This window comes from Ctenopharyngodon idella, chromosome 5 (assembly GCF_019924925.1).
Source record: "Ctenopharyngodon idella isolate HZGC_01 chromosome 5, HZGC01, whole genome shotgun sequence".
Taxonomy (NCBI): domain Eukaryota; kingdom Metazoa; phylum Chordata; class Actinopteri; order Cypriniformes; family Xenocyprididae; genus Ctenopharyngodon; species Ctenopharyngodon idella.
Window position 1 is genome coordinate 26,182,032 of NC_067224.1, and position 26,491 is coordinate 26,208,522.

A 26,491-nucleotide genomic window follows, 5' to 3' on the forward strand; every position below is an offset into this window, starting at 1 on the left:
TATTTTGACTTTGTCATCTTTTTATTTGGAGTCTTTATTGGGGGTAAGAAAAATATTTTGTAAAAAAAAAATATCCATATTTAAAACTTTAAAAAGTAAAATAACTAGCTTCCGACAGATGGCCGCACGCATCAATTTGTGGCGGAAGAGTAACCCCTGACCCGATGCATGGCATAATTACGAACGTGGAAGCACAGAGGATGAAGCAAAACAAAACGCCGGTCATGAATTAGAAGTCTAAAATGAGAAATTTTAAAAAGAAATGTTGGAGGATTTCGATATGAGAGAAGAGGAGCTTGAGTTTGTTGCCCAGCCATATTTGTTTAAACGGCGGGAGGCGTCTAAGCTTGCACAGTTTGAGTACGGTTGTCTGGCGGAAGCCAGTTATTTTACTTCATAAAGTTTTAAATATGGATATTTTTCTTACAAAAACCCATCACTTTGCTTCAGAAGGCCTTTATTAACCCCCCTGGAGCTGTATGGATTATATTTATGATAGATGGACGCATTTATTTTGGGCTTCAAAACGCCCCCCATTCACTACCATTACAATGCTTGGAAGAGCCAGGATATTTTTAAATATATTTCCGATTGTGTTTGTCTGAAAGAAGATAATCATATACACCTAGGATGGCTTGAGGGTGAGTAAATAATGGGATCATTTTAATTTTTAGGTGAACTATCCCTTTAGTAATGTAGTTGGGGAAAAAAGTGGGTTTTTTTTTAATTGAGCTATGTAAATAACTTGATTAAGTTCATACAGCACTGACTCAGAACAATTCAGTTGATTTTGGTTCAACTTTGATCTGTTTTTCGTAGGGCGTGTCTCTAGTGGGTAATTCCACAGTAATTGACCACATATTACTTCATGTCATCTTTAAAGCATGCCAGTTTTTTTTTTAGTCAGTCCTACCCACATTCCCATCGAGTTTAAGCAGGTATGCATGCACAGTGCTTCCCACAGGTTTGAAATATACTTTCCATTGTATATTGGTGGGACAAGACCCACCCAGTTTTTAAGACCAACCATATTGGGGACATTCTAAAAATGCTAAACGTGAAAAAGCTTAACGTGGCTTAATGTACTAAGACAGTGATATTAACAGACCAAACTCAGTAAACATCATACTAAGAAAGTATACTATGTACTGAAAAGCAGTTGAGCCCAGAATATGAACGCAATGCATTTAATTTGTCGTTAAGCGTTTTCCTCCCATAGAAAACCGTTATAAAGAAAACGCTTAACGTCGCTTAATGTAGCCTATAAGTGATATTAAAAGATCAAATTCTGCACAAACCAATTTGTCTGTATAGTATGCTTTAGAATAGTGTTTACTAAGTTTGGTCTTTTAAAGCCACTGTCTTAGTAATGTTACATTAAGCCACGCGTTTTCTTTATAGGAGGAAAACGCTTAACGTGCAATTAAATGTGTTGCGTTTATATTCTTGGCTCATCTGCTTTTCTGTACATAGTATGCTTTTTTAGTATGGAGTTTACTAAGTTTGGTTTGTTAATAACACTGTCTTAGTAAATTAAGCCACGTTAAGCGTTTTAGAATGTCCCTCATAGGGACCCACTCATTTTAACATCTCTAATTCAGCGCAATGAGCGCATAGTAGGCTATATGGAAATTGATTTCTTGATATCATAATGCTATTTTTGTTCGTTTAGCCAAGTGTAGTGTAAATGCAGATATCAGATATTGGTCACTTTTTTTTAAAAAAGAAGATGTAAGCAGGTCGTCAAAAAAAGTTAGATATAGTTAGTCAAAAAATCGGAATTTGCAGATCTTGATGGCCAATTCTGATTTTTTTGACTATATCCGATTTTTTTGACGACCTGCTTGCATCTTCTTTAGCTGGCTAAAAATGCTTTGGTGGACACATGGCTGCACATGCGCGTTGGCTGGTCCAGCCTGGTCCAGGAAAAAAAATGCTTTTTGTCATTTGAGCATTTAGAAACAAAATTTATGAGACAGTTGTTGTCAGATTTCATTGGTGATTTCAAATATGAAGTTTAATTGTAATCTTGGTGAACAGCTCTGGAGAATTTAATGTTTCCCCATTCAAAGAGATAGGAGCTGTCCTTGCATGACTGAAATAGCTGCCCGAGAAGTGTTTCAAAGATGGCTGCCGAATGAAATGATTTGCCTTAGGCTGTGTCCCAATTCAGAGGCTGCATCCTTCGAAGGCCACAAAGGTCAGACTAAGCTTTGTTAAAAGGGACGGTCTGGCCTATGGAGGACTGTTCTTGTCGCCTAGCAACTGTGACAGCTGCTGTTGATGAGTGGCAGAAACGTTTGTACTGGACTTTTTTTAAAGTTATTAAACTATCTGGAAACAAAACAGGGTTCACAAACTGTTTAAATATGTTCACCATGGTCCATTTCTGCATATAATAAAGAGTATAATCACATCTTAGTAAGAAATGTCAACATTTGAACCGATTTAATGGGTTTTTTTGTTGTTGTTGTTTGGGGTTTTTTTTGTTTTTTGTTTTTTTTTACATTTATCATCAGATATTTGGGTAAGTTGAAACCCAATACCTGCGTTTAAAAATGTAATTCAGCAATTTCTCTCGAAAAAATCCTGTCGTAACTGGTGTGCAATGAAGGTAGACAAGGCTGTGAAGGATCCATCTGTTGTGTCCTTAATTTCACAAGAAACAAAGGACGTATTTGAAGGAGTCTTCGAATTGGGACAGCCTTCGTCATCCCAATTATTAACTTTATAAGTGAACCTCAAGGAACATATTAAAATGATAATAATAATAAAAAAAAAACATGTCATGACCCCCATTAACTAAATCCATCATTATTCACTCAGTCTCATGTTGTCCCAAACCTTATGTCTTTCTTTTGTGTTCCATAGAACAGTTTTGGAATAATATGAGCATGAGTAAATAATGACAGAATGTTTATTTCAGGGTAAACTGTTATAAGGTCCACTGATAAGAGTACTGTGAGCATTATTCACTGGAAGTATGTGGTTAGCCATCAGAGTCTTCCAAGTTGTCCTCTAAAAACCGCTAAAACTTGGCAGGAAGTTATGGAGGAAGTTGTGTAGGTTGGGACTGGTCTGCCTCCTTTTCCGTACCACTCCTTTCACAGTAATTACATTTACTAAGGGGTTTGAGAGACACTTTTTTTGTGGTTGCAGCTCACAGATAACATCAAGTGAAAATATTTCATAAACTTGTGTTTAATTTATGTAAAATAATTTGTATAAAACATTACGCATTTAAACTTGGTTCAGTCTTGAGTTTTAGTGCTTATGTATAAGTATATGGATTAATTAAGTGAATATTTGGTATAAAAGTGTGTGAGTATATGCATGTAGAAAAAGAGCGGGAATGAGGTGTGTGTGTGTTTGAGTGAGCGAGTGAGTGAGTGAGTGAGTGAGTGAGTGAGTGAAAGAGAGCGAATACAAATTTAGCTGTTGATTCACCTCCGGCCCGCCCACTTACTGTTGGCCTCAGCTGTTTTCCTTCTCGAACTGCTCCGTCTCAAACCGTCAAGAGTAAACCAAAGTGAGAATGAAAATGATTGTGACTGCCAGTGAATAATGTTGAAGATGACATAAACCAAGCTCCTTAGAAAGAAGAAGATCCTTTGGGTTAACTTTGTGTGTGCACTCAGTGAATAATGAACACATTCGTCTGTGACTTAAGTGAGCTCTATGCGATAATCCGAGATTTCATGTTTCATTTTGAAAAATCCCAACCTTCAACTTAAACGGCTGTTCAGTCACAGTTTCCTTTTCAGTCATAAAACAAACCTCAGAGCTAATTTACAGCAAAATTTTAGTCAGCTTGAGTAAAAGAAAAAATCAAAAGTGAAACTACTTAGCACCTCTTCAGCTGTTATATCAGACCCAAACGAAAGACAGTTGTTCGTCACATCATTCGGAGTGTTGTGTTTGTTCCCTGTGTGTTTAATGTAGTGTGTACAGTGTGATGCTGGGTCAGTTAGTCAAATTAGGACAGTGACGTGAGAGAAAACATGTGACTAAACAGGCGGGAAGATTCAGCTCGGAAGAGAATGAAGAGCTTCAAAATGAGAGAACTGTGTACAAACAAGACAAGTACAAGAAGAGCACATTTGATCTCCACCATCATTTTTGAATGGAAATTGAAGACACATTGTATAAGACACTGAAATGGCTGGGAGATTTTGTATGCAGGCCAGCTACTGGTGAGACAGCAGGGCGGAAGTTGACAATGCAGTTTAAGCCGGTATGAGAGAGAGAAGAAGGGAGGGAGAGAGAGAGAGAGAGAGAGAGAGAGTGAAAGCCTCTCATGACTCATGAAGATGGGGCTTCTTTCGAAAAACAAGAAAAATACATTATGCCGAAAGCAAAAGAAACAGAATTTTTGGTGTATTACTTATGATAACATTTTTTTTTTTTAAGTGAGATGCGTCAAAATGAAAGTGCAGTGGCAACCAATGAATGGGTCTGACTCTTCGGCTCTTGGCAGGAACGTACTGCATCACTGGGTACCGATGGTTATGGTTTGTTTGTGTTTTTTTTTTTTTTTCTTGGAGTTCTGTCTACCTATAAATCAAGTAAGTGACAGTATCTGAGTACATATATTTTTGTCTTTACATTTTACTCAATGTCGTATTTTGACTGTTTGGGATTTAGTTGTGGAATTGTTACAAGTTGTAGTCACTTATCATATACGGTCAAAATACATTCCCGGGTATTTTCGAGGGTATGCGGTCCATCCATATATTTAAAAAAGCGCACGAAAAACTATTGGTTGTTCTTTGACCCCCCTTCATGACGTTTTTGTTTCTTATTTGACAAGTTCACTGCATAAACTAATGCAGCTGTCTTTCTGTCTCAAACTGATTAATATTCACGCTCCGTTAAGCGCCGATTAATTTGCGAGATGGAACCAACATATCCTTCGACTTCATATTCGGGATTTGAGAATTTTATTCCCAGTTATCGGACTGAAGCTCCAAACTTTAACAACAGGTGGGTGACAAGGTAGCTGACCTATATAAGTTCTGCATAAATTTGTTTATATATCAGCAAATCGAATGTAATATAGATCACTTTTACATTTATGTATGCAATTTCGGATACATTTCGTCCTGTTTTTAATATTATTATCCTCGATTTGGTCAGAGGTACCTGGTTGCTAAATGCTAAGTAACATGTGCTTGGTAAGAACTATGATGAGACACAAGTAAACACTAAGTTAAATCTCAGTATTATCTTCGAAATATAATTTCGAGCAATTACCTATACCAGCTTGTTGTACGTTTATGATTTTATATGCATTATGAAAAATTACTATTATCCATTGATATGTCAGCCATTTTAAGAGAAGATATGCAGTGTTTTTTTTTATATTTCCTCGTCTCCTTTTGATTTAAACATATTATTATGAGATTATGATGTTTATTTTTTCAGTCATTCAGGATTTTCATTGGTAAATGTTATGCTATTATGCTAACTGCATGTCAGAATTACACTTTTGAAGAGAAAATGAGGAAATGTTAATGTAACATGGGGTTTATCATGTGTTTTAAGCATGATTTAAAATTAAGAATTCCAATTTCGGATTTATATATTTAATTCCGATGTTTTTGACAAATCGAATGCTTTACAATAATAATATTGATAAGCTAGAATTAATTTTTTACTGTGAAAAAAAACATAGTCAATGCTATTAATTAAAATATATGCTAGAAATAATATCACACAACATATTCACAAAAGAATTATTCATTTTGTCTACAATGATATTCTTGAGTGTCTTTTATCTCTAAAGAGTGTCTTTCATCTATAAAAAGTGCAAAATGCCTATTGAGATGACAAAAATGTAAGAGTTTACCAGGTGATTTTAAATTTGCTTGACTGAAAGACACTCATAAACAAAATAAAGTGATCACAACATCAATGTTGTGAATTTTTTTTTTACAATTATACAATTTTTCCTTTTAACTAGGAGAAATTTCAAGACATCAAAATCAGGTGATTTTTAGCTGTAGCTTTTAGAGCTGCTCTAGAATGTTCCTTCACACTCACACACACACACGTGCACAACATTAAGCTTCCGTTTCTCTGTGTTATATGATAAAGACACTAATTTTAATGTTTTCTTTTTTGCGATTGTCCACAACTAGGTTTATAATATCGATCACGGTAATTTGTCCCTTTTGGAGACAAATTAATTACAGCACACGAAGATATGAAAAAACTTAAGACATGTCAGTTCAAATAATGTTCTGAGTAATGTAAAGGCAAAGATAGTATTCATAATAATGAATTGCTCAGAATTGAAATTTAAAAATTATTAGCGCAAAAAACAATTAGTGTGTAGGTTTCATTATGTCTTTATACTGTAATGGGTCTATTACAAATGCTACACAGTAAATTGTCTCCAAAAACACAATATTGCACTAGAAATATATGGTACATGGTAATGTTGATTATGCGATACAAAATATATGCGTGGGATTCTGCTTTTCTTGTACTCTTTTCTTTTTATTTTAACACCAATCACACAAACATTTCAAAATAAATCACATTCATGATGAATGACTCATAATATCAAATTAATTGGTTTTGTCTCGAAAAGATTTGATTATTTTGAGAAAATATATTCTTAAAGTGATTTGCATTGTGACTAATCCTTTTTATCCTTGAAAAACCCTGGAGATGCAGAAGCCTGTTTCATATGAAAAAAATTAGGTATACATTGATATGTCTAAGCTAACTTTTTCTGATGGTTTCATTTCTTCTCTGGGTTATAAATGCACAAAATGCTTATGAGACGCTGGTGTTAATGTTAACTTATATTCTGTAGCACCATTTGCTGATCACAGTTTCTGTTGTAGACCAAAAACTGCCTTTAATTTACTTATTGTAATATTTGCACAAGCATTTGTTCCTCATAACATTACCTCATAAATACAATGTATAATGTGAATTGAACTGTTAAATGTGAGTGACATATGTCATAATATTTCTGAAATGTTAATCATCACATCATAACACCACTTTCAGTCTGAGTGATATTTCTATCATGAAAGACATTTTTTTTCCATTATGTAAGTGATGTGGGGACTCAACTGACTGGTCAGAAGTTTCATGTATGGTTTTATAACTCATGGGTAGCAATCACAGAAATTCTGTGGCTGTGATGTGGGTGAACAGTTATTTTGGTAGGCCTCTGCTCTGGAGCTCATTATTTGGTAAAATTCCTGCAGACATACACAACATTGTATATGTATGCAAAAATTAGTGACTTTCTGTTAGTACCTCTGTTAGATTCAGATGGTTTTCATTTGATGCCAGCCATGCCATGTCCTGGAGATTCGCGCTTGAGTTTTCAAACCCAATAAAAAATCAATGACCCATAATGTCTCGCATTGCTCTGTACTATCAATCTCTAACAACGTATTTCTTTGCCTAGAAATTGATAGATACGTTTTGCGTAATACAATGTCATATATATATATATATATATATATATATATATATATATATATATATATGATATATCAAATAGTTTAGAAATAAAATTAAATATTTGTACTCCAAATGCGCTCGCACGACCTAGATGCAACGCAGAAGAATAAAGGACAAGATATTTCTAACAACTTCCTCATTAAGCAGATTCCACTCCTTTTGAAATAACATAATCGATTGTCGTAAATATATTAGATAATTTTAAAAATTAAAAAAAAAAAAAAAAGGAAACGTAATTGTCGAGTTGTCTATTAAAACAGTTCATTTTCCGCTGTATTTTTCTTTTTCTCGTTTAATTCGTTCTCTGTGTGAGCTCGGTAGTCAGTCAGGTGACGCTGACGTAGCAGACTCCTCCTGTCGGGGAATCCCCAAACTCCACGCGTGAATTTTGCTTTGGATTTGCAAGAAACACTTTTTTGTTGTGTTGTTTTTGGCCGTTGGGGTGATTCTCTCGAAACATCACCCAAACATCATCGCAGCAAGAGTAACGAGATAACCGTTTTGGGAGAAGAGGTCAGCAAAGTAAATTGTCGCAAGGTAACAGAAAGACACTTGTGTTGATTTGTTAGAACATAAATGTATGCTTGTTTGATTTGAAAATGTTTTCCTCATTTAAAGTCGGCAGTTGAAGTACAAAAGTATTTAATGTGTTCAAAAATTATTATTTTGACGAGCTGACGTTGGTGTGATGAAAAACGGTTTAAAAATTTAGAATACAACTAATGAATTAACAGGATCGGAAACTCATAGGCCCGACTGGCTTTAAACGTTACTGAAACGTCAGTGATAACAGTGGAGTGGGTTAGCTAGGTAGCGGATGAAAGTGTGAAAATCGGTTCCCACTGTTGTAAATTAATGTGTTTTATATATTTATTTATTTATGTGTGTGTGTGTATAAATGTGTCTTTTATGTCTAAACATAAACTTTTTGGTTTGCTTTAGCGATCTACAAATGTGTGATTAGCCTGTGAAACAAATTAGCAACTTAGCTAAACGGTATCTTCGCGACTTTGCAATCGCTTCTATGAACGTTTCTACTGAGCTGTCATTCAATAAAAAGTCTTCGCGATGAATTTTACAAACGGGATTTGGTTGTTTAATTAAAAAATTAACGCACTTCGCAAAGAGACAACATCGCGAGCGTGAGGTATTATATTATCGCAATATTTCCCCTAAAGTGTTCAGAGGACTGAAAGTTTTGTATTTTGTTTTAGTTTTGCGAATCTGAAACAGGACATGGCAGAAAATCCGGAGAGTCAAGAGTTTGCTGACCTCTGGGAGCGCAACCTCATGTAAGTTTACAAGGAAGGATCACACTCCTGAGACTTGTGAGCTGGTCGTTTCCTCAGTTTTATGTGGGTGCAGGCAATATTACCTAAGGTTTTTGACATATTTTGGGGTCATTAAAGGATTTTGGTGGATATTTTTGCTTGCTTCTATTTAAATATGTCATTGGTCATCAGTAATCAATACTCTGTTATTTGTAGTGTGTGTGCTTTATTATTTTTAATGCTAAACTAATTCTCTCTCTCTCCCAATTTGTGTCTCAGTTCAGCTCCAGAAGGTGGCTCTTGTTGGGACATCAGTGATGAGGTTTTTTCTTTTTCTTTTTTCTTTTAATGACACATAAATGCACATACCCACTCATATTCACTACTGGTTTTCAATGCTGAGCTCTTATGTGTTTGCCCACAGTACCTTCCAAATTCGTTCGACCCAAGTTTATTTAACTTGCTGACTGAACAGCCTCAGCCGTCCACCTCCCCACCGACCTCCACTGTCCCAATTGCCACCGATTATCCTGGTGAACATGGGTTTAAACTGCAATTCCCGCAATCAGGCACTGCCAAATCTGTAACCTGCACGGTAAGTAAAAAATATGTGTGCACACATACACCCACACATAATGTACTCAACTTACATAAAATGTGACATTTTTGTGTGCTTGATTGCCAATATAATTCCTCTAATCTCACAATATGCATGCACTATACACTAGCATCCTAAATAAATTAAAAATCAGTCTGTTAATTTTAGATTGCCATTGGTTGTTCATATTCTGGTTGGCTTAATATCTGAAATAAAATGGGGTTTAGTGACAAATGTTAGTGATAATATACAGTTATTATAAATTGCATTATAATTTGTAGTGACAATATAATAGTGGTAAACTAACTTTAGTATGCAGTAGGTTGTATCTTAAGTGTAAACATGGGTGCACATGTACCTGAGGTAATGCAGAGACTCAAATTGTTCTTTCTGGTGACCACTGAATCGGAATGTTGTCAGGATACCACGAGACTTCATTCATTCTTCATCGCCTTCTCTCCTGTCCTGAATAATACTTCTGACCTCCCATCTTTTGTGTATTCGCCACTTGAGTTCAGAGATAGCTGTGGTGGTCATTCAGCTTGTTGATCTATCATCTGGAGTGGGCAAATAAGAGATTGACTTTGGCATTTTCTTACGCTATTGTCTGAAGACATGAATGGACATGTTCTCATGTGGAGCAACAAAGTCTTCTCCGGTAGCGTTGGGGTTAAAAAAAAAAAAAAAAGTGCCGCCCCACTGCCACCCACCCCCCACCAAATCTTTTTTTCCTCTTTCTTCTCTTGCACTTTATTTGGTACCGTTCATACCTTTCAAATCCTCACTTTTTAGCAAGACAGTTAGCAAGAATGTTTAGTCTATATGCTTGTATGTCCTGCAACCCTACAATTTGGAGAATAAACGGAGGCTACTATGTAGGTTCAAACTCCATAAACTTACAAGAAGTCTGTAAGTCTGTATATGGCTGTGCGATAGGCTTACATTTATGCATTTTGCAGATGCTTTTATCCAAAGCTCCTTACATTAGAGGAACATAAGCAATTCATCACAGTCCCAGCAACATTCATAGTGTAAAAAGTCAGGTTTATTAGAAAGCCAGACTAGGAAACAAGCTAGAGCTCAGGTTATTTGTCTGTGCATTTTAATAAATATAATTTAATAGACACTCTTGTGACCATCCAGTATGTAGAAAGAGGTGTTGCTCTAAGATGGCTGCATAACAAAAGATAAGATGACTACATTCGTCGTCAGTCAAAGAAGCTCTTTCACCTACTGCTTAGATTGCACATTTTCATTGACGTTAGTAATGAGTCATGTCTAGCTTATTTAGTCTCTGTTGTGATTAGCCATCTAACATTGAGTCTAACAGTAGTTATATTTTATTTATTTAGTTAAATTCATGGGGTTTTTTTTTGTCTTTGTGCCTTGATTTCTTTTTTTATAATATGAGCAGAAGTGTTTTTATTAGTAAGCCAGTATCTGTGGAGATTGAACATGTCTGAACTTGTCCTCTTAGAGCAGTGGGGGAGGGGAGTGTCCGGTTCTACCAAAGCAGAAACTGCAGTTTACAATACTCAGAGCAGGGGACGTTTGGCATCCAAATTTTCCAGCCTAACCATTGGAGGGAGAAGTTAGTCCTATTCAGAGTTTTAGGATAGAGAGTAGAGTTTAAGTATTATTATAGCAATAGATAGTCAAACTGGTGTGTTTCAGATCCTGTGAGAAACTACAAGACAGCATATGACCGGAAGGGTAAGAGGAAAATAAAATTACCCCAAAAAAATCTCAAATGTAAATGTGATGTATATTATATATTTGTATTTAAAATTGATCAATTTAATGATTTGTCTGAATTTAATTTTTTTTCCCCAGATCTGTGAGCTTTTGTAGTGACGTTTTTGAGAATTTTGTTGATGATTGCTTATCTTTCTGTTCTTTTTTTTTTTTTTTTTTTTTTTTAACCAGTTAAATTTACTAAGTTTTGGTTAGTTAAAACATAGACTTGAATTTTATTTATTTTATTATTTTATTACTTAGTTTTTCTGGCATGTTGATTAGGAATTAGCATATACATATTTTCAAAATCAGCCTGTCTGAATGAAGTTTTTTGTTAAAGGGTGTGAGTTAGCCACAACTGTGGTAAAGGGGACGAATTTAGAGAAGAAATAACCCGAAGAAGGGTTTTTACTGTGCTGACAATTATTGTTAGCTCACTGTCAGCCCAATAAATCCTCTCTTCGAGACATCCACTTTAATGCACCACTGCTAAGAAAAAAAGATCTAGATAAGTAATTGGCCAAACTAATCAACTAGTAGTTGATTGTTGGACAGCTAGTCGGCCATCTTAACCCATTATATGAATCCTATAGTGATTGAGTTTAAAGCATATCTTCTTTTTCTCTGATTGCAGTACTCCCCAGACCTGAACAAGCTCTTTTGCCAGTTGGCAAAAACGTGCCCAGTTCAGATGGTGGTGGACGTTGCCCCTCCCCAAGGCTCGGTGCTCAGAGCAACAGCCATTTATAAAAAGTCTGAGCATGTGGCTGAGGTGGTCCGACGTTGCCCCCACCATGAGAGAACACCTGATACTGATGGTATTGACGCATTCTTTCTCATCTCGCACTATTGTACAGGACAACACCAGCTATAAGCTCTTACCTGTTCCACTAAAAGCCATTAACAGGTCTGTGTACTCTCTGTTCAGGATTGGCTCCTGCTGCTCATCTGATCCGAGTGGAAGGAAATTTACGTGCTACTTACAAGGAAGATGACGTCACCTCCAGGCACAGTGTAGTGGTGCCCTATGAAGCTCCTCAGGTCAGTCTCAATATATTAACCTGTAACTGTATTAGACAGCAAGATTTACATTGAATAATGAAGTTAAGTAAATGACAATTTTCAATTAATTTCAAATGAGTTAATGTTTGTCCACAACACAGCTGTGAGTTTTTGTAATGTCATGTTTTCCTGTTCTTTTTTTTTTTGCAGCTGGGAGCAGGATTCACCACAGTATTATATAATTACATGTGCAATAGTAGCTGCATGGGTGGCATGAACCGCCGGCCCATCCTCACAATCATCACTCTGGAGACTCAGGAGTAAGTAGTGCATGTTTTATTTCTCTGTTAGTGAATTGCATTTGTATGTGGGCACAAAGGATCATAAAATCTGATTTTACTCTTGTCCTGCAGCGGTCAGATGCTGGGCCGCAGGTCTTTTGAGGTGCGTGTCTGTGCGTGCCCAGGCAGAGACAGGAAAACTGAAGAGAGCAACTTCAGGAAAGACCAGGAGACCAAAACCCCAAGCAAGACCCCCTCTACCACCAAACGAAGTAAGTTTGTGTGTATGTAAATGAAATTCATTTAGATTGCACATACACTGCTGAATAAAAGTAAACATTTCTTCAAAATGTATTCTTTTAAAAAGTTATAGTAATGAAAATCTGATCTGGCAGGTATCGTTAAAGAATCATCTTCATCTACGTCTCGACCGGAGGGCAGTAAGAAGGCCAAGATGAGTGTCAGCAGTGACGAGGAGATCTTTTCCCTGCAGGTGATCACGCACTTTCTATTTTTTTTTTAATCATTCTTCTGTGATTTTCATGGAGATCATTGTGGGTTTTATTGAGGGGTGAATTCAGGGTCACTATTGGTCCTTAAAAAGTCTTAAAGGCACAATATGTAAGATTTTTGGATTAAAATATCCAAAAACTATTAAAACTGTTTTATATATTATGTTTAGTTTTGTACTTGCATTATCCAAAATGTTTCTAACAATGTTTAAATCCAGAGAAATCAGCTATTTTAACCAGTGTAACGGCCTGTGTCATTGTGTCGCCTGTCAATGACGTCATATCCGCTATGCGTTACCCTCCATTTCCGGTTTTACTTCTGTAGAAACCATGGAAACACCAAAGACTCTTTAATAAATTGTTTTATTAGACAGGTGAGCAACTGTTTGGAAACCTTAATCAAAAGAAAACTAATCATTGTTTATATAGCTCAACACGGTTAGTCTTATCTTTTTTTTTTTTCCTTGAATTACTGCAAGTAACATGTTTGTACCCAAGATACATACAAACATAACTTTCAACACACTCAAATGTATTTTTAGTATGATTTTGACATTTTTAGTATGATTTTGAAGTAAAACAGAGCTGCATTACCCCACAATTGAAATTTGTCAAATAAAGTGACCTGTATAAGTAGTAGTTCAGCATAATAAAAACAGGAACATAAAATATCACAAGCTCTCGGCCCTGCTTCATACTACAGTAACGTTAATAAAAATCAAATACATTAGCTCATCCATGAACATGATTTCAGCCTGAATCCCGTCGGCTTGCTTTTCATCGGCTGTGGAGGTGAACACGACAACTCCCATGATTCCACAGACACTCATTCGCGGTGTCATGCTACGTCTTTATTGTTTTGAATAAGCGACCTCTAGCAGTTAAACTTTCATACTGTGCCTTTAAATTCAGTTTTATCAAATTTAAGGTAATAAAAAATCTTAAATATCTTAAATATAACACAAGGTATAACACAAGTTTTAATTATCATTTTAAGAGGTCTTAAATTTGCAATTGGAAAATTAGGAATTACAGAATGGTCTAGTGTGATTATTAAACTTCAAAAGGCATTGATTGATTGAATTAACTTTCTTTCTTTCTTTCTTTCTTTCTTTCTTTCTTTCTTGTTTTTAGTGTTTTAGTTACACAATAAACTGTATCTGCCATTCAGTTCAATATAAACTTTTGTAGCTTCACTTTGGGCCACCCTGTCACTGAAAGGAAAGACTAAGAACATTATTTAACACATTCAGTATATAGATTTTACAATATCGGTCAACTTCTAATTTGTATTGATATATTAGTACTCAAACCAATTTCAATACATATGTATATATCGAATAAAACTTGTCTTGAGTATTTTAAACCTGTTTTGCTGTTAAGCAGTATTAAGTCCTGTCCTGCAGTCTGTTTAATTAAGTAAAAGAATCTGAGATATATGATTTATTAGGCTGTATGGGTTTTTTCTGACATTAACATTCACGGTATTTTATTTGTACATGTCTTAAAAGGTCTTTAAAAGTCTTAAACTTAAAAATGGCTGCATATACCATGGAGTTAGCCAAATGTTGCTTTGCGTTTTCTTTTGACTTTAGTTCAAAAATCTTATTCACTAACAGACTTCCTTTTTATGAAAATTAGGTTTTTTATAGAAAAAAAACCCTGGTGCGATTTAACATTACACTTTAATTGAATATAATTGCTATAATTAATTTGTAATTGTTAAAATTAGTTATGTTTAAATTTTCTCTCTTTCCTCCAGCTTCTTGTAACTTCTTTTTATTGTTTTTTTTTTTTAAACCTTTTTTTAATTACTTTTTTTTAAATCTTTTTTATGTAAAACACTTTGAATTACCACTGTATGAAATGTGCTTTATAAATAAACTGGCCATGCCTTACCTAGTTTGTACTAATCTATCTTTTACTTTAAGCTCGGAATCATGTACTGCAAATATTGTTGCATAAGGCTTTAAACAAAACCATTGTAGTTTATTTGTATGCATGACCTCTTCACACAGGTGCGTGGTAGGGAAAGATTCGAGATGCTTAAGAAGATTAATGACAGTTTGGAATTAAGTGATGTTGTGCCTCCATCTGATGTGGACAAATACCGGCAGAAATTGTAAGTGTTATCATTCCACAACTGCATCTTTTATCTTTTTTCTTTTTTTTCTTTTTTTTTTTTGGTAATCAACGGTTACAGCATTTACACAATGACTGTCAACAGAGAGCTCAGTTGATGCCTATATATCCACAACATTCTTTGAATTTTTTTTTTTTGTCTCCCCCCAGGGTGTCAAAAAACAAAAAAGAAAGAGATGGCCAAACACCTGAGCCCAAAAGAGGGAAAAAACTGATGGTAAAGGATGAAAAGAGCGATTCTGATTAAGATGGCAGGATGCTGAAAGAAAAAGCAAAGGAGAATTTTGATATGTATATTTTTTTTTACTGCCTTTATTTGACCAAAACAGCTTGTCATATAGGGAGCAATTGGTGAATTGCAGACCAATGTGATCCCTCAGTCTTGTATGTTATGTTTCATCTTGTTCACTCCACTGGGACCTGTGCAAGTCAGCTGATCCAGAAAAGTTCTGTGTGAGTAAGACTAGTAACAGCTGGGCGCTGTAGGTGGTGTAGTGCTCTTCCAGCACTGGAGGAGCAATACTGGCCCATCATTTTGCAGAGCTGATAAATTAATGTCCAGCAATGAGGCATAACTGTGTGTGGGATTTTTTTATCCTGTTGTGTAGGTCAGTGCAGGTCACTTGCCTCCTAACACTTAGTTTCCTCACTTTGGTAAGGTTGTAAAGGAGTTTGTCACTGAATTACTAGATGGACACTTTTTTAAAAATGTAGTAATGCCAGTATTTTGTAACCTGTTTTGTAACCAGCATTTCCTGAGTATGAATACTTGAATGAAAGAGTATGAATAATTAGATGAAACAAGCAGCACTGGTTACAAGCCAATAACTATAATAAAAACAACAAAAAAGCAACACTGTATTTTGCATTTGGAATCCTTTTTAAGTTCAGATACATTACAGTTGTTCCCATCTTTATACCTTAATGTATAAGAAAAGAATATACCATCTTTGATTTCACTTGCTCGGAGTAGAATATGGGTCGAACTAGAGTAAATTAACTTCTTAACAAAGCTTTAAATTGATCTGTTATGGTCTGAAGACTTTGTACAACCAATAATATTCTGCCATCTGAAGTACTTCTTGATTTACTCCTGTTATTTCTTTTTTGAGTAAAATGGCACAGATAAACGCATAACTAGCCAGTCAGATTTACCAAGAAATGATTCTTGATGTGTGGTGGTTATGAGTTGGATGCCTAAATATGAGCAAATACTCAGGGCATGTTTGAGTCCCTCCTGGTAATCTTGATAAAAATATCTACTGTTCCAACTTACTATAGATTTTTTTTTTTTAATGCTGTTTTTTTTTTTTTTTCCTTTCACGTTACTGTACACGCATAGTTTCCTTTATACATATATGCACATGCCTTTATTTGTATCTGTGTAAGTTTTTTTTAAATACACGCTTTTTAAAAAATCATTGATTGTGTCTTGATTTCTTTTTGGGTAGAGCATTATGGCACAGTGATGTTTATACAATTTTAAATGAGTTACAAGAAATTGCATTCATGTAAGATTCATAATAAAACATGCAACACAATTACATAACACGGTGTTAGGACTGCCAGTTTGGAACTTGTAGACATTCATATTGTGTGCGGTGAATTGTATTTTTATGAGTCTCTCAAAGTATTCATTGTTGGCACTCCAAGCAGTGAACCATATTGGAAAACCCCAAATTTAATTGTTTGGTTCCAAAACCCACACACTACTCAAGTGTACACTCTAAAGTGGTGCTGTATTAAGCATATTTACATTGTTGTTTAAGAATCATGAGCTAGAATCAAATGGGCTTTTTTAAATTAATTATATATACATTTTTCTGAGAAACACTTTTTTGTACTGACAAATGGCAAATGTCATTCAGAGGAAATCCTAACAAAAATTAACAAGAATTGATTAATCAAATCGTTTTCCAGCGTGCTCCATAAGGACTAACTGACTTGTGAGCACAATGTTGAAATGTACATATACAATTTGAGGATGTGCGCCAAATTTCATCATTTTCCGTTAAGAAATTTACAACCAAAACAGCTCCACAGTATCCACAGGATCTCATCCTTTAGATCTGACAATTGTGATCATCTGCTGGAATCCTGATGACTGGCAGCTGTGTTTGTATGTAAGTCCCACCTGCCCCCATTAGCCCTCTGTGAGGACATTTGTCATGTTACAAGGACTATAGATCTATAGAGACATGAAAGAGGATGTTTATGGATAGACTTCTGTGGAGGACAATGTGATAAGCGTACGTCCATCCAGTGGTGCAAAAAGCGGGTACAACTTTTCTCTGAAATTTGCAGTAAATGTGAATATATGTGAGCGTGTCTCTACATTGTAGAAAGACACCTGTCCTTCCTCATAGTCCAGGTAGACTCCCAGCTTTCTGGGCACAAGTGAAAGAGGTAGCTCGGTTTCCGGCTTGGTGCATGCATAAAACTGCCGTGTGCTTCTCCATATTGTCCAGAAGCCCTCAGAGGGGGTCATGGGACACCGGCCGTGCCTTTTGGAGGAGGAAGTGGTCACTCCGATACGCCAGTAGCCATTGTTGGCTATATCAATTTCCCAATAGTACCGACCGGAAGTGAGCCCTTCCCAGCCCAGAACACACGGCCAGCTGTCAAAGCGCTGGGGACTGAATGACACTTCGGTTTCACTCAGAGCTTCCTGTACCTTCTTTTTGTCATCTGAGAGCTGTAACCATGGGTGGTTAGTCATGGGGTCCAATGTGATGTCCACTAAACAGGGGATATGATAAAATGGAACAGGGTCAAATATGAATTTAAAAGCTCAAAAACTAATTGTTTCATTGATAAACTGCTAAATCAGGGCTACCTGAAGCACTGCGGATCCATCTCCACACTATGGAAAACAGTGATAAACATTATAACCACAGTGATTTGATTGAAGTAATGACATTTTAGATGCTTGCCACTTTAAATTGTGTGCTGAACAAGATTATACATAATAAAAACATAAATCTGTACCTGAGTTTGGAATGTACTTTGGTGTCTCTGTCAAAACAATTATACATATTGAATTATACTGTATATAATAAGCATGAGTAGTTGTCAATATCAATCATTTAAATCATAACTTTTGTCCTAATGGGAATTCATGTAAATTGCCAAATCAGTATTTCAATCTATTGATGAAAAAAAAATCACCTGTTTTCCAGGTACGATGTTTGCTGAGGAGCCATAGCTGTGGAACAACACCCTAAAAATACATTATGAATATAATACATTTAAATACATATAAATATACTGCTTATATTACTGAATGTGTGTGTAAAAAACTTCTGTGGGCATAGGGATGATCTGTAAACTGTCAAACTGTTTACATAAGCAGTGATAAAATTATCTCCTGATACTGTTCGAATTGTCTGTTGATTCAGTATATGATTGCAAACTATGGACTCTTGCTAGATGTTTGTAAAAGATTTTTAGTTTATTGGTCTCTTATCTAAATTTGTACCTGGCTGTCCTGCTTCAGTAGAGACCAAGTTATGAACTCCAGAAAAGGCAACAGAGTCAAGATCTTCCTCTTCTTCAGTTCCAGCTGCTTCAGAAACTGGGCTAATTCTTGCCTCATCACACCACAGTGCTGCACACAGGTATAATATACATGTACACACAAATACCGTACATACATTTTATCACACGTCTCATGGGGTCAAACCCTCTGACCTCACCTCTGACACAGTCTGTAGCTCTTTAGCCCATTCCATAATCTTCTGCTCCATATGCTTGGCAGAATCAGCCTTGCTCTCTTTCTGCTCCCATATCACATCTTGTTCTTGACGCCATGTGACCTCACTATATAACTACAGTAGGAGAAAATAAATTTATGCAATCTAAGCAATGATCTTAATGACAATAATGCAAGAAGTTATTCTTCTTCTAGATGATTGGTGACTGCCATGAGTAATTCATAGTTTGAACACAGGGATGCTTGATGAGATTTCATGACATTCAGCTTTCTTGCGTACCTTTTTAGGTATATTAGAAGTATACAACACATACATTTGAAAGAACTATAATGCATATGTAAAAAATCAATTATCACAAATTCACACTAAACTTTTTGAACATTTGAATTTAAAAATATGTATACATGATCTCCTTCATGCACTTTTATATATTTTCTCTATATTAAAAATGTTTTAGTGAACATGTCGTGTTTGTGAACTTGTTAGACATAACTGATTTCAGTTAGGCTGTAACCTATGTTGTCTGTTTATACATAGGTCTCTTTTAGATATAAACTCACATTGTCAAATTTCTTGAGCTCCTGTGCCCACTCCAGGATGAGCTTGCGGCATTGCTCCAGACTACGTGGCTCTGCATGCATACTTGGGCCTTCGTCTGCACTGGCACCAGGCTAAAACACACACACACACAGTCAGTCAATATTTTTGTGATACTTTAGACATGAGTGTATGTCAAACACACACCCATTACAGTCTGCATTCCTCATCCCACAGTCCTTCCTCCCACTCTCCAGACACCCAAAAGGTGATGCGATGGGCATCCAGTTTCATAACACAGAAACCCTACCTCACCATTAGTTCAATGCAACCATCATGACAGGGTGACATGGAGTTAATTGTGTCTTATCAGTAGTTCTGTCAGGACCACTACCGTCAAATATGATTGATAATGCATAGAGTTTGTATTGGCGGTATGATTCTGTTCTGGGCAAGAACTCCCTGCGCATCCATGCAGCCTAGCATGGATAAGAGCAGGGAGAGCAGCAATAACCCCCCCTTAGCATAAACAGAACAGAACCAACATATGCAGATATAATTAAAGTCAATAATTTAGCATGTTTACCATACACATATTTCAAGAATTAGTTTGATTCAGGGGAATCGTAAGGCCAATCCTGACTGAATAGAGGAGGAGCTGGGGATGGAGGAGGGTAATTAGCTCTTGAGAAATGCAATAGCTGAGTAATATTGAGGAGCTTATATAAGGATGCTGTGATAGGCGTCGTATTCCTATAGGTAGACGGGAGTCACCTGGGAGTCAGCTGATGTAAGCTTGACTTACGTGACCTGCCAGAACTGACGCTAACGCTTGATCTTTATGATACATGAATATGAAACTTCTACGGACTTAGCTTTGTCAAAGTGTGATAAACCATTACTTTATAATATGTTGCCAAGCGACCTTTATAACATTAAAGTGACAGTTCACCCAATAATGAAAATTCTATCATTTAGTTCCTGAAGTTGTTCCAACCTGTGGTGGGGATTTTCCTGTGACTTTTTCCTCCATTGTTTCACAGTAGGTGACAAGTAACTCTCTTAATTTTCTAACCGATTTGTTCAAATACACTGAAACATTCAGGAACGAAACCAGTGACTCTTCACGGTGTTACAATTAGCTGTGTAGGAACACGCACGACGAGGAGTATAAGATCAAAGTCAAACTTTACTAGATAATCCAAAGGAGCATACAAGAACACAGGAGATACACACACACTAACATACGAACGATCACCGACCAAGGCATGTGGGAAAGGTGAGTGGTTAAATACAAGTCCAAATGAGTGTTAATGATGATGATGGTCTTCAGGTGCGTGTGAAGTTGATGACGTGCAGGTGCAGGGCAGAGGGAATGCTGGGAAGTGTAGTGCGGGAACCAGTGGTTGTGACACACGGCCATTAAAAAGTAAGTTCTATATAGTATGTATATGAATGTAATCTAGACATACTACATTCGCCATGTTGTCATTATCATGTGACCTATCAGCATCAGTTGCGTCGCTTCATTTAAAAATCCATTTAAAAATCCTCTCCCATGGCCTCATCGGATAGTGAAGTGTCCATCATATACTGTACACACTTCAGAATCTCACCAGAAGAAGTAGGTCATCTGGGTACTTTTTGCATACTTATGAGTAATGTGAATTCAGACATACTTCTTTTTTCACTTAGGCCTACTGTTTTTTGCCTGCTATATAGTAGGGAAGTATGTGATTTCGGATGCAGCCAAATGAGTCACTGAATCATTTACTTAACTGATTCGTTTAAAAATACTAATTCAATGCTGTGTGTTGCACATAGATGCGCAACAGTTAATTTTTGTTTTTATTGGAAAACAGACACTGGCAATATTATGTTTAAAAATGTAAGTTACCCAACTTCTTCTTCTTTGAACCAGTGTATAAAAGAAATATCACACTTGCATGCTGTTAGTCAAATCTATGGGCAATTACCAAACAGCGTTTTTTCGCCTTTAAGGGGCATTTCGGGCAACGGACACCATTTGTAGGGGAGTTTCGAAATAAAGTGAACACCTGAATCCCTTCACGGAGGGTCCTTCCACAGTTCTATTAGTGAAAGGTACATGCGATGATCACTTGTGAAGGTGCGTTCACACCATGTCGTAATTACTGTAATTATGAGATTTCAACTTTCAATTGATGTTCTTGTAGAGCTCGTAATTACATATTGTAAGTTGTGAATTTAAGAGCTCCTACTTGTACCATGTGACTGCTGTACCACCTGACCGCTGCAGATTCATTTCGGATAGTTGATAGTGATGCCACAGAAAGAGCTCCGAGCAGAACATCACATGTCTTGAAATTACGGTAATTACGACATTGTGTAATTTTATCGTTTATGGTCATGTGACCCAGGGTGGCGAGTCCTCGTGATTTATTTAAAGCTAGATGGCGGGAATGTTTAAGGTAATGTATAAACAGAATAATTAAAGTTGTTTTGTTTGTCATTATATACAGTTGCAAGAAAAAGTATGTGAACCACTTGCAGAATCTGTGAAAATGTGAATAATTTTAACAAAATAAGAGAGATCATACAAAATGCATGTTATTTTTTATTTAGTACTGTCCTGTGTAGGATATTTTACATAAAAGATGTTTACATATAATCAACAAGACAAAAAAGTAGCTGAATTTATTAAAATGACCCAGTTCAAAAGTTTGTGAACCATTGATTCTTAATACTGTGTGTGGTTACCTGGATGATCCACGACTGTTTTTTTGTTTTGTGATGGTTGTTCACGAGTCCCTTGTTTGTCCTGAGCAGTCAAACTGAGCTCTGTTCTTCAGAAAAAATCCTCCAGGTCCTGCAGATTCTTTAGTTTTCGAGGATTTTTTGCATATTTGAACCCTTTCCAGCAGTGACTGAATGATTTTGAGATCCATCTTTTTACACTGAGGACAACTGAGGGACTCAAACACAACTAATAAAAAAGGTTCACACATTCAGTGATGCTCCAGAAGGAAACACAATGCATTAAGAGCCGGTGGTGAAAACTTTTTGAATTTGAAGATCAAGGTAAATTGTACTTAATTTGTCTTCTAGGAAACATGTAAGTATTTTCTGTTGCTTCTGAAGGGCAGTACTCAATGAAAAAAAACCTGATATTTAAACGAAATAAGAAAAATTTGTACATCTTCATCCTGTTCAAAAGTTTTCACCCCCCAACTCTTAATGCATCGTGTTTCCTTCTGGAGCATCAGTGAATGTTTGAACCTTTTTTAATAGTTGTGTTTGAGTCCCTCAATTGTCCTCAGTGTGAAAAGATGGATCTCAAAATCATACAGTCACTGCTGTAAAGGGTTCAAATATGCAAAAAATCCTTGAAATCTGAAGAATCTGCAGGACCTGGAGGATTTTTCTGAAGAACAGAGCTCAGTTTAACTGCTCAGGACAAACAAGAGACTCATGAACAACCATCACAAAACAAAAAAACAGTCGTAGATCATCCAGGTAACCACACACAGTATTAAGAATCAATGGTTCACAAACTTTTGAATGGGGTAATTTTAATAAATTCAGCTATTTTTTTGTCTTATGGATTATATGTAAACATCTTTTATGTAAAATCTTACTCAGGACAGTACTAAATGAAAAATAACATGCATTTTGTATGATCTCTCTTATTTTGTTAAAATTTTTCACATTTTCACAAATTCTGCAAGTGGTTCACATACTTTTTCTTGCAACTGTATGTCATTACACAATTTTTCATCTTGAATTTTACAGGAAGTTTAAAGTTTCATAGGTAAGAAATGTGTAGATACATTGGAATTCACCTGTAATTACCTGCAGCTCATGCAGTGATGATACTTTCTTAAAATCTATAAGCTATTAAAAACATTATACGTTACCTTGCAGACATGTTCCACCTGCTGTTTCCACTGAGTGATAAACTTCACACATTCCTGCAGGCTGCGGAGATCTTTCAAGTCCTGTATAACAACAGAAAGATTGGTGAGGTGTATTTTTATTCTTTATTATGTACAGGTGCTGGTCATATAATTAGAATATCATCAAAAAGTTGATTTATTTCACTAATTCCATTCAAAAAGTGAAACTTGTATATTATATTCATTCATTACACACAGACTGATATATTTCAAATGTTTATTTCTTTTAATTTTGATGATTATAACTGACAACTAAGGAAAATCCCAAATTCAGTATCTCATAAAATTAGAATATTACTTAAGACCAATACAAAGAAAGGATTTTTAGAAATCTTGGCCAACTAAAAAGTATGAACATGAAAAGTATGAGCATGTACAGCACTCAATACTTAGTTGGGGCTCCTTTTGCCTGAATTACTGCAGCAATGCGGCGTGGCATGGAGTCGATCAGTCTGTGGCACTGCTTAGGTGTTACAAGAGCCCAGGTTGCTCTGATAGTGGCCTTCAGCTCTTCTGCATTGCTGGGTCTGGCATATCGCATCTTCCTCTTCACAATACCCCATAGATTTTCTGAGATTTTCTGGTGAGTTTGCTGGCCAATTAAGAACAGGGATACCATGGTCCTTAAACCAGGTACTGGTAGCATTGGCACTGTGTGCAGGTGCCAAGTCCTGTTGGAAAATGAAATCTGCATCTCCATAAAGTTGGTCAGCAGCAGGAAGCATGAAGTGCTCTAAAACTTCCTGGTATACGGCTGCGTTGACCTTGGACCTCAGAAAACACAGTGGACCAACACCAGCAGATGACATGGCACCCCAAACCATCACTGACTGCGGAAACTTTACACTGGACCTCAAGCAACGTGGATTGTGTGCCTCTCCTCTCTTCCTCCAGACTCTGGGACCCTGATTTCCAAAGGAAATGCAAAATTTACTTTCATCAGAGAACACAACTTTGGACCACTCAGCAGCAGTCCAGTCCTTTTTGTCTTTAGCCCAGGCGAGACGCTTCTGACGCTGTCTGTTGTTCAAGAGTGGCTTGACACAAGGAATGCGACAGCTGAAACTCATGTCTTGCATACGTATGTGCATAGTGGTTCTTGAAGCACTGACTCCAGCTGCAGTCCACTCTTTGTGAATCTCCCCCACATTTTTGAATGGGATTTGTTTCACAATCCTCTCCAGGGTGCGGTTATCCCTATTGCTTGTACACTATTTTCTACCACATCTTTTCCTTCCCTTCGCCTCGCTATTAATGTGCTTGGACACAGAGCTCTGTGAACAGCCAGCCTCTTTTGCAATGACCTTTTGTGTCTTGCCCTCCTTGTGCAAGGTGTCAGTGGTCGTCTTTTGGACAACTGTCAAGTCAGCAGTCTTCCCCATGATTGTGTAGCCTACAGAACTAGACTGAGAGACCATTTAAAGGCCTTTGCAGGTGTTTTGAGTTAATTAGCTGATTAGAGTGGGGCACCAGGTGTCTTCAATATTGAACCTTTTCACAATATTCTAATTTTCTGAGATACTGAATTTGGGATTTTCCTTAGTTGTCAGTTATAATCATCAAAATTAAAAGAAATAAACATTTGAAATATATCAGTCTGTGTGTAATGAATGAATATAATATACAAGTTTCACTTTTTGAATGGAATCTATCTATCTTTCTTACCTTTTGTCTTGGGCTCTGACTGCTCCTGCTAGGAACGGAGCTGTGAGCCTGAAGACTTTCGTCAGGAAGAGCCCAGCGCACAGCTCCAATAGAGTTACTCAAACCAGCTTCAGGTGCTTCAAATCCTGTTATATACACACAAACAAACATCTTTACTCTTAGTTTTTAAACATTCCAACACACTATAATACATAAGTGTTATTGTTGAAATCATAATATATAAACTTACGTGTTTCCTTCAGGATACTCTTCATGTTGGCTGTTTTTAAAGTCTAGTTCATGTTCAAAAATCAAAGCTCATCAAAGGTCTGAAACAATCCAAGTACTTAATAATTATGATATATTTAATATGTATTATTTATTATGTAATATAATAATATATTATAAACACTATTATTTATATGAATTAATTATACTTTAAATATATTAATTAAATTAAACAAATAAGTTCATTTCTAAAATACCAGTTACTAAAAGATTAGGAAGTATATAAAAATCGACACAAATATATTCCAAATGTAGGTGCAAGCACAGACAGGTTTTCTACACTTCCTGACTCACAGGACATTTTGAATTAGAAAAGACTTTCTCTCTTTTTTAAAAAATAAATAAATAAAACATTATGTTTAAATTAAAGGAAGGAACTTTACAGCCCTCACCTTCTCTGTTGCGGGAACAGGCCAGCTCAGAGATTTGTGGTGCACGCTGGCAGAACCAGAGAACAAGGACCCAGATTCTCTCCTGCAGTATCAAGCCATCTGCATAACTAGACAACAACCTTTGACTCCTCAATCCACCCTAGCCATAGACACATGATACCTCATCTATCAACTAAGGGAGGAGCAGTGATAAGGCCATTGCCATTATGTAATCCATTTATGTAGGCTGAAAAACTATTGTAGATGCTTCATGTACGTGCAATATGGTCAGGTTTAATCATTTCAAAGTCTAATTAGCATGACTGTGTTTGGTTTAAATTTTAGCAAGCTGACTAAGAAGAAGACACTTGAGGCAGCAAAATATTTTATTATGGTTCTCTCAAGTTTTGATCTACTTCAAAACTAAAACTAAAAAATTTAAAAAACTAAACTTAGCATCTATCAAAAGATTTAAACTTACTGTGACATTCCATTTAAACCAAGACCAGAAATGAATCATGTGAAATTGTTCACATCTTGAAAGCAATTGCAAGATGCAGTTTCATTTGAAATAATAGAGAAAACTCATATAAATACATGCTGAATATGCATTTTAATATTAAACAATAACTGGCACAGCAACAGCCATAATGAATCATGTCTTGCTCATTTTTCACACCACACCCAGATGGTTGTCATTTCAAGATAATTGTATAATAAAAATATTATACGTGAAATGAAACCACCCTCGTACTATAAGTTCTTGAATGACTCAAAGTGTGTCTCTTAATTTCTTAATCAATAAACTGTAGATTTAGGCATTAAAATGTTTGTTACTCTGATCCGCTAGTCCTAAAGTAGAAATAATACCAAAATCATTAAGAAATAAGATTGTGTAATGTGTTCATTGATTCTTTAAGGAGTCTGTAATGCTCCTATTTTGTAGACTTGTTTTTAAACCTGTTTATCAAT

General features: G+C 36.1%; 2 protein-coding genes across 5 annotated transcripts; one reads left to right on the top strand and one right to left on the bottom strand.

Annotated features, from left to right (window-relative positions):
* The first annotated feature begins 7,802 nt into the window (after positions 1-7,802).
* tp53 (tumor protein p53) lies at positions 7,803-16,452 on the top strand. 4 transcript variants are annotated; one of them, XM_051893355.1, is made up of 11 exons: positions 7,803-8,025; positions 8,703-8,780; positions 9,039-9,081; positions 9,184-9,354; positions 11,729-11,912; positions 12,023-12,135; positions 12,307-12,416; positions 12,510-12,649; positions 12,773-12,870; positions 14,908-15,011; positions 15,182-16,452. In XM_051893355.1, exons 2-11 carry the CDS (start codon positions 8,725-8,727, stop codon positions 15,276-15,278), a joined length of 1,116 nt encoding a protein of 371 aa, XP_051749315.1. In that variant the 5' UTR covers positions 7,803-8,025; positions 8,703-8,724; the 3' UTR covers positions 15,279-16,452. The 4 variants fall into 4 exon arrangements, with proteins under 4 accessions (XP_051749315.1, XP_051749316.1, XP_051749318.1 ...); XM_051893356.1 differs by lacking the exons at positions 14,908-15,011; positions 15,182-16,452 and adding an exon at positions 14,024-14,804; XM_051893358.1 differs by lacking the exons at positions 7,803-8,025; positions 8,703-8,780; positions 9,039-9,081 and adding an exon at positions 11,032-11,070 and having other exon boundaries at positions 9,240-9,354.
* On the bottom strand, positions 16,221-25,971 carry si:ch211-114c12.5 (E3 ubiquitin-protein ligase TRIM39). Its single transcript, XM_051893350.1, has 11 exons — positions 25,541-25,971; positions 25,111-25,189; positions 24,882-25,006; positions 23,178-23,258; positions 19,305-19,415; positions 18,727-18,858; positions 18,510-18,638; positions 18,200-18,251; positions 18,020-18,046; positions 17,868-17,894; positions 16,221-17,770 (listed from the first exon to the last, which is right to left on the bottom strand). Exons 2-11 carry the CDS (start codon positions 25,133-25,135, stop codon positions 17,244-17,246), a joined length of 1,236 nt encoding a protein of 411 aa, XP_051749310.1. The 5' UTR covers positions 25,136-25,189; positions 25,541-25,971; the 3' UTR covers positions 16,221-17,243.
* Positions 25,972-26,491: the final 520 nt, after the last annotated feature.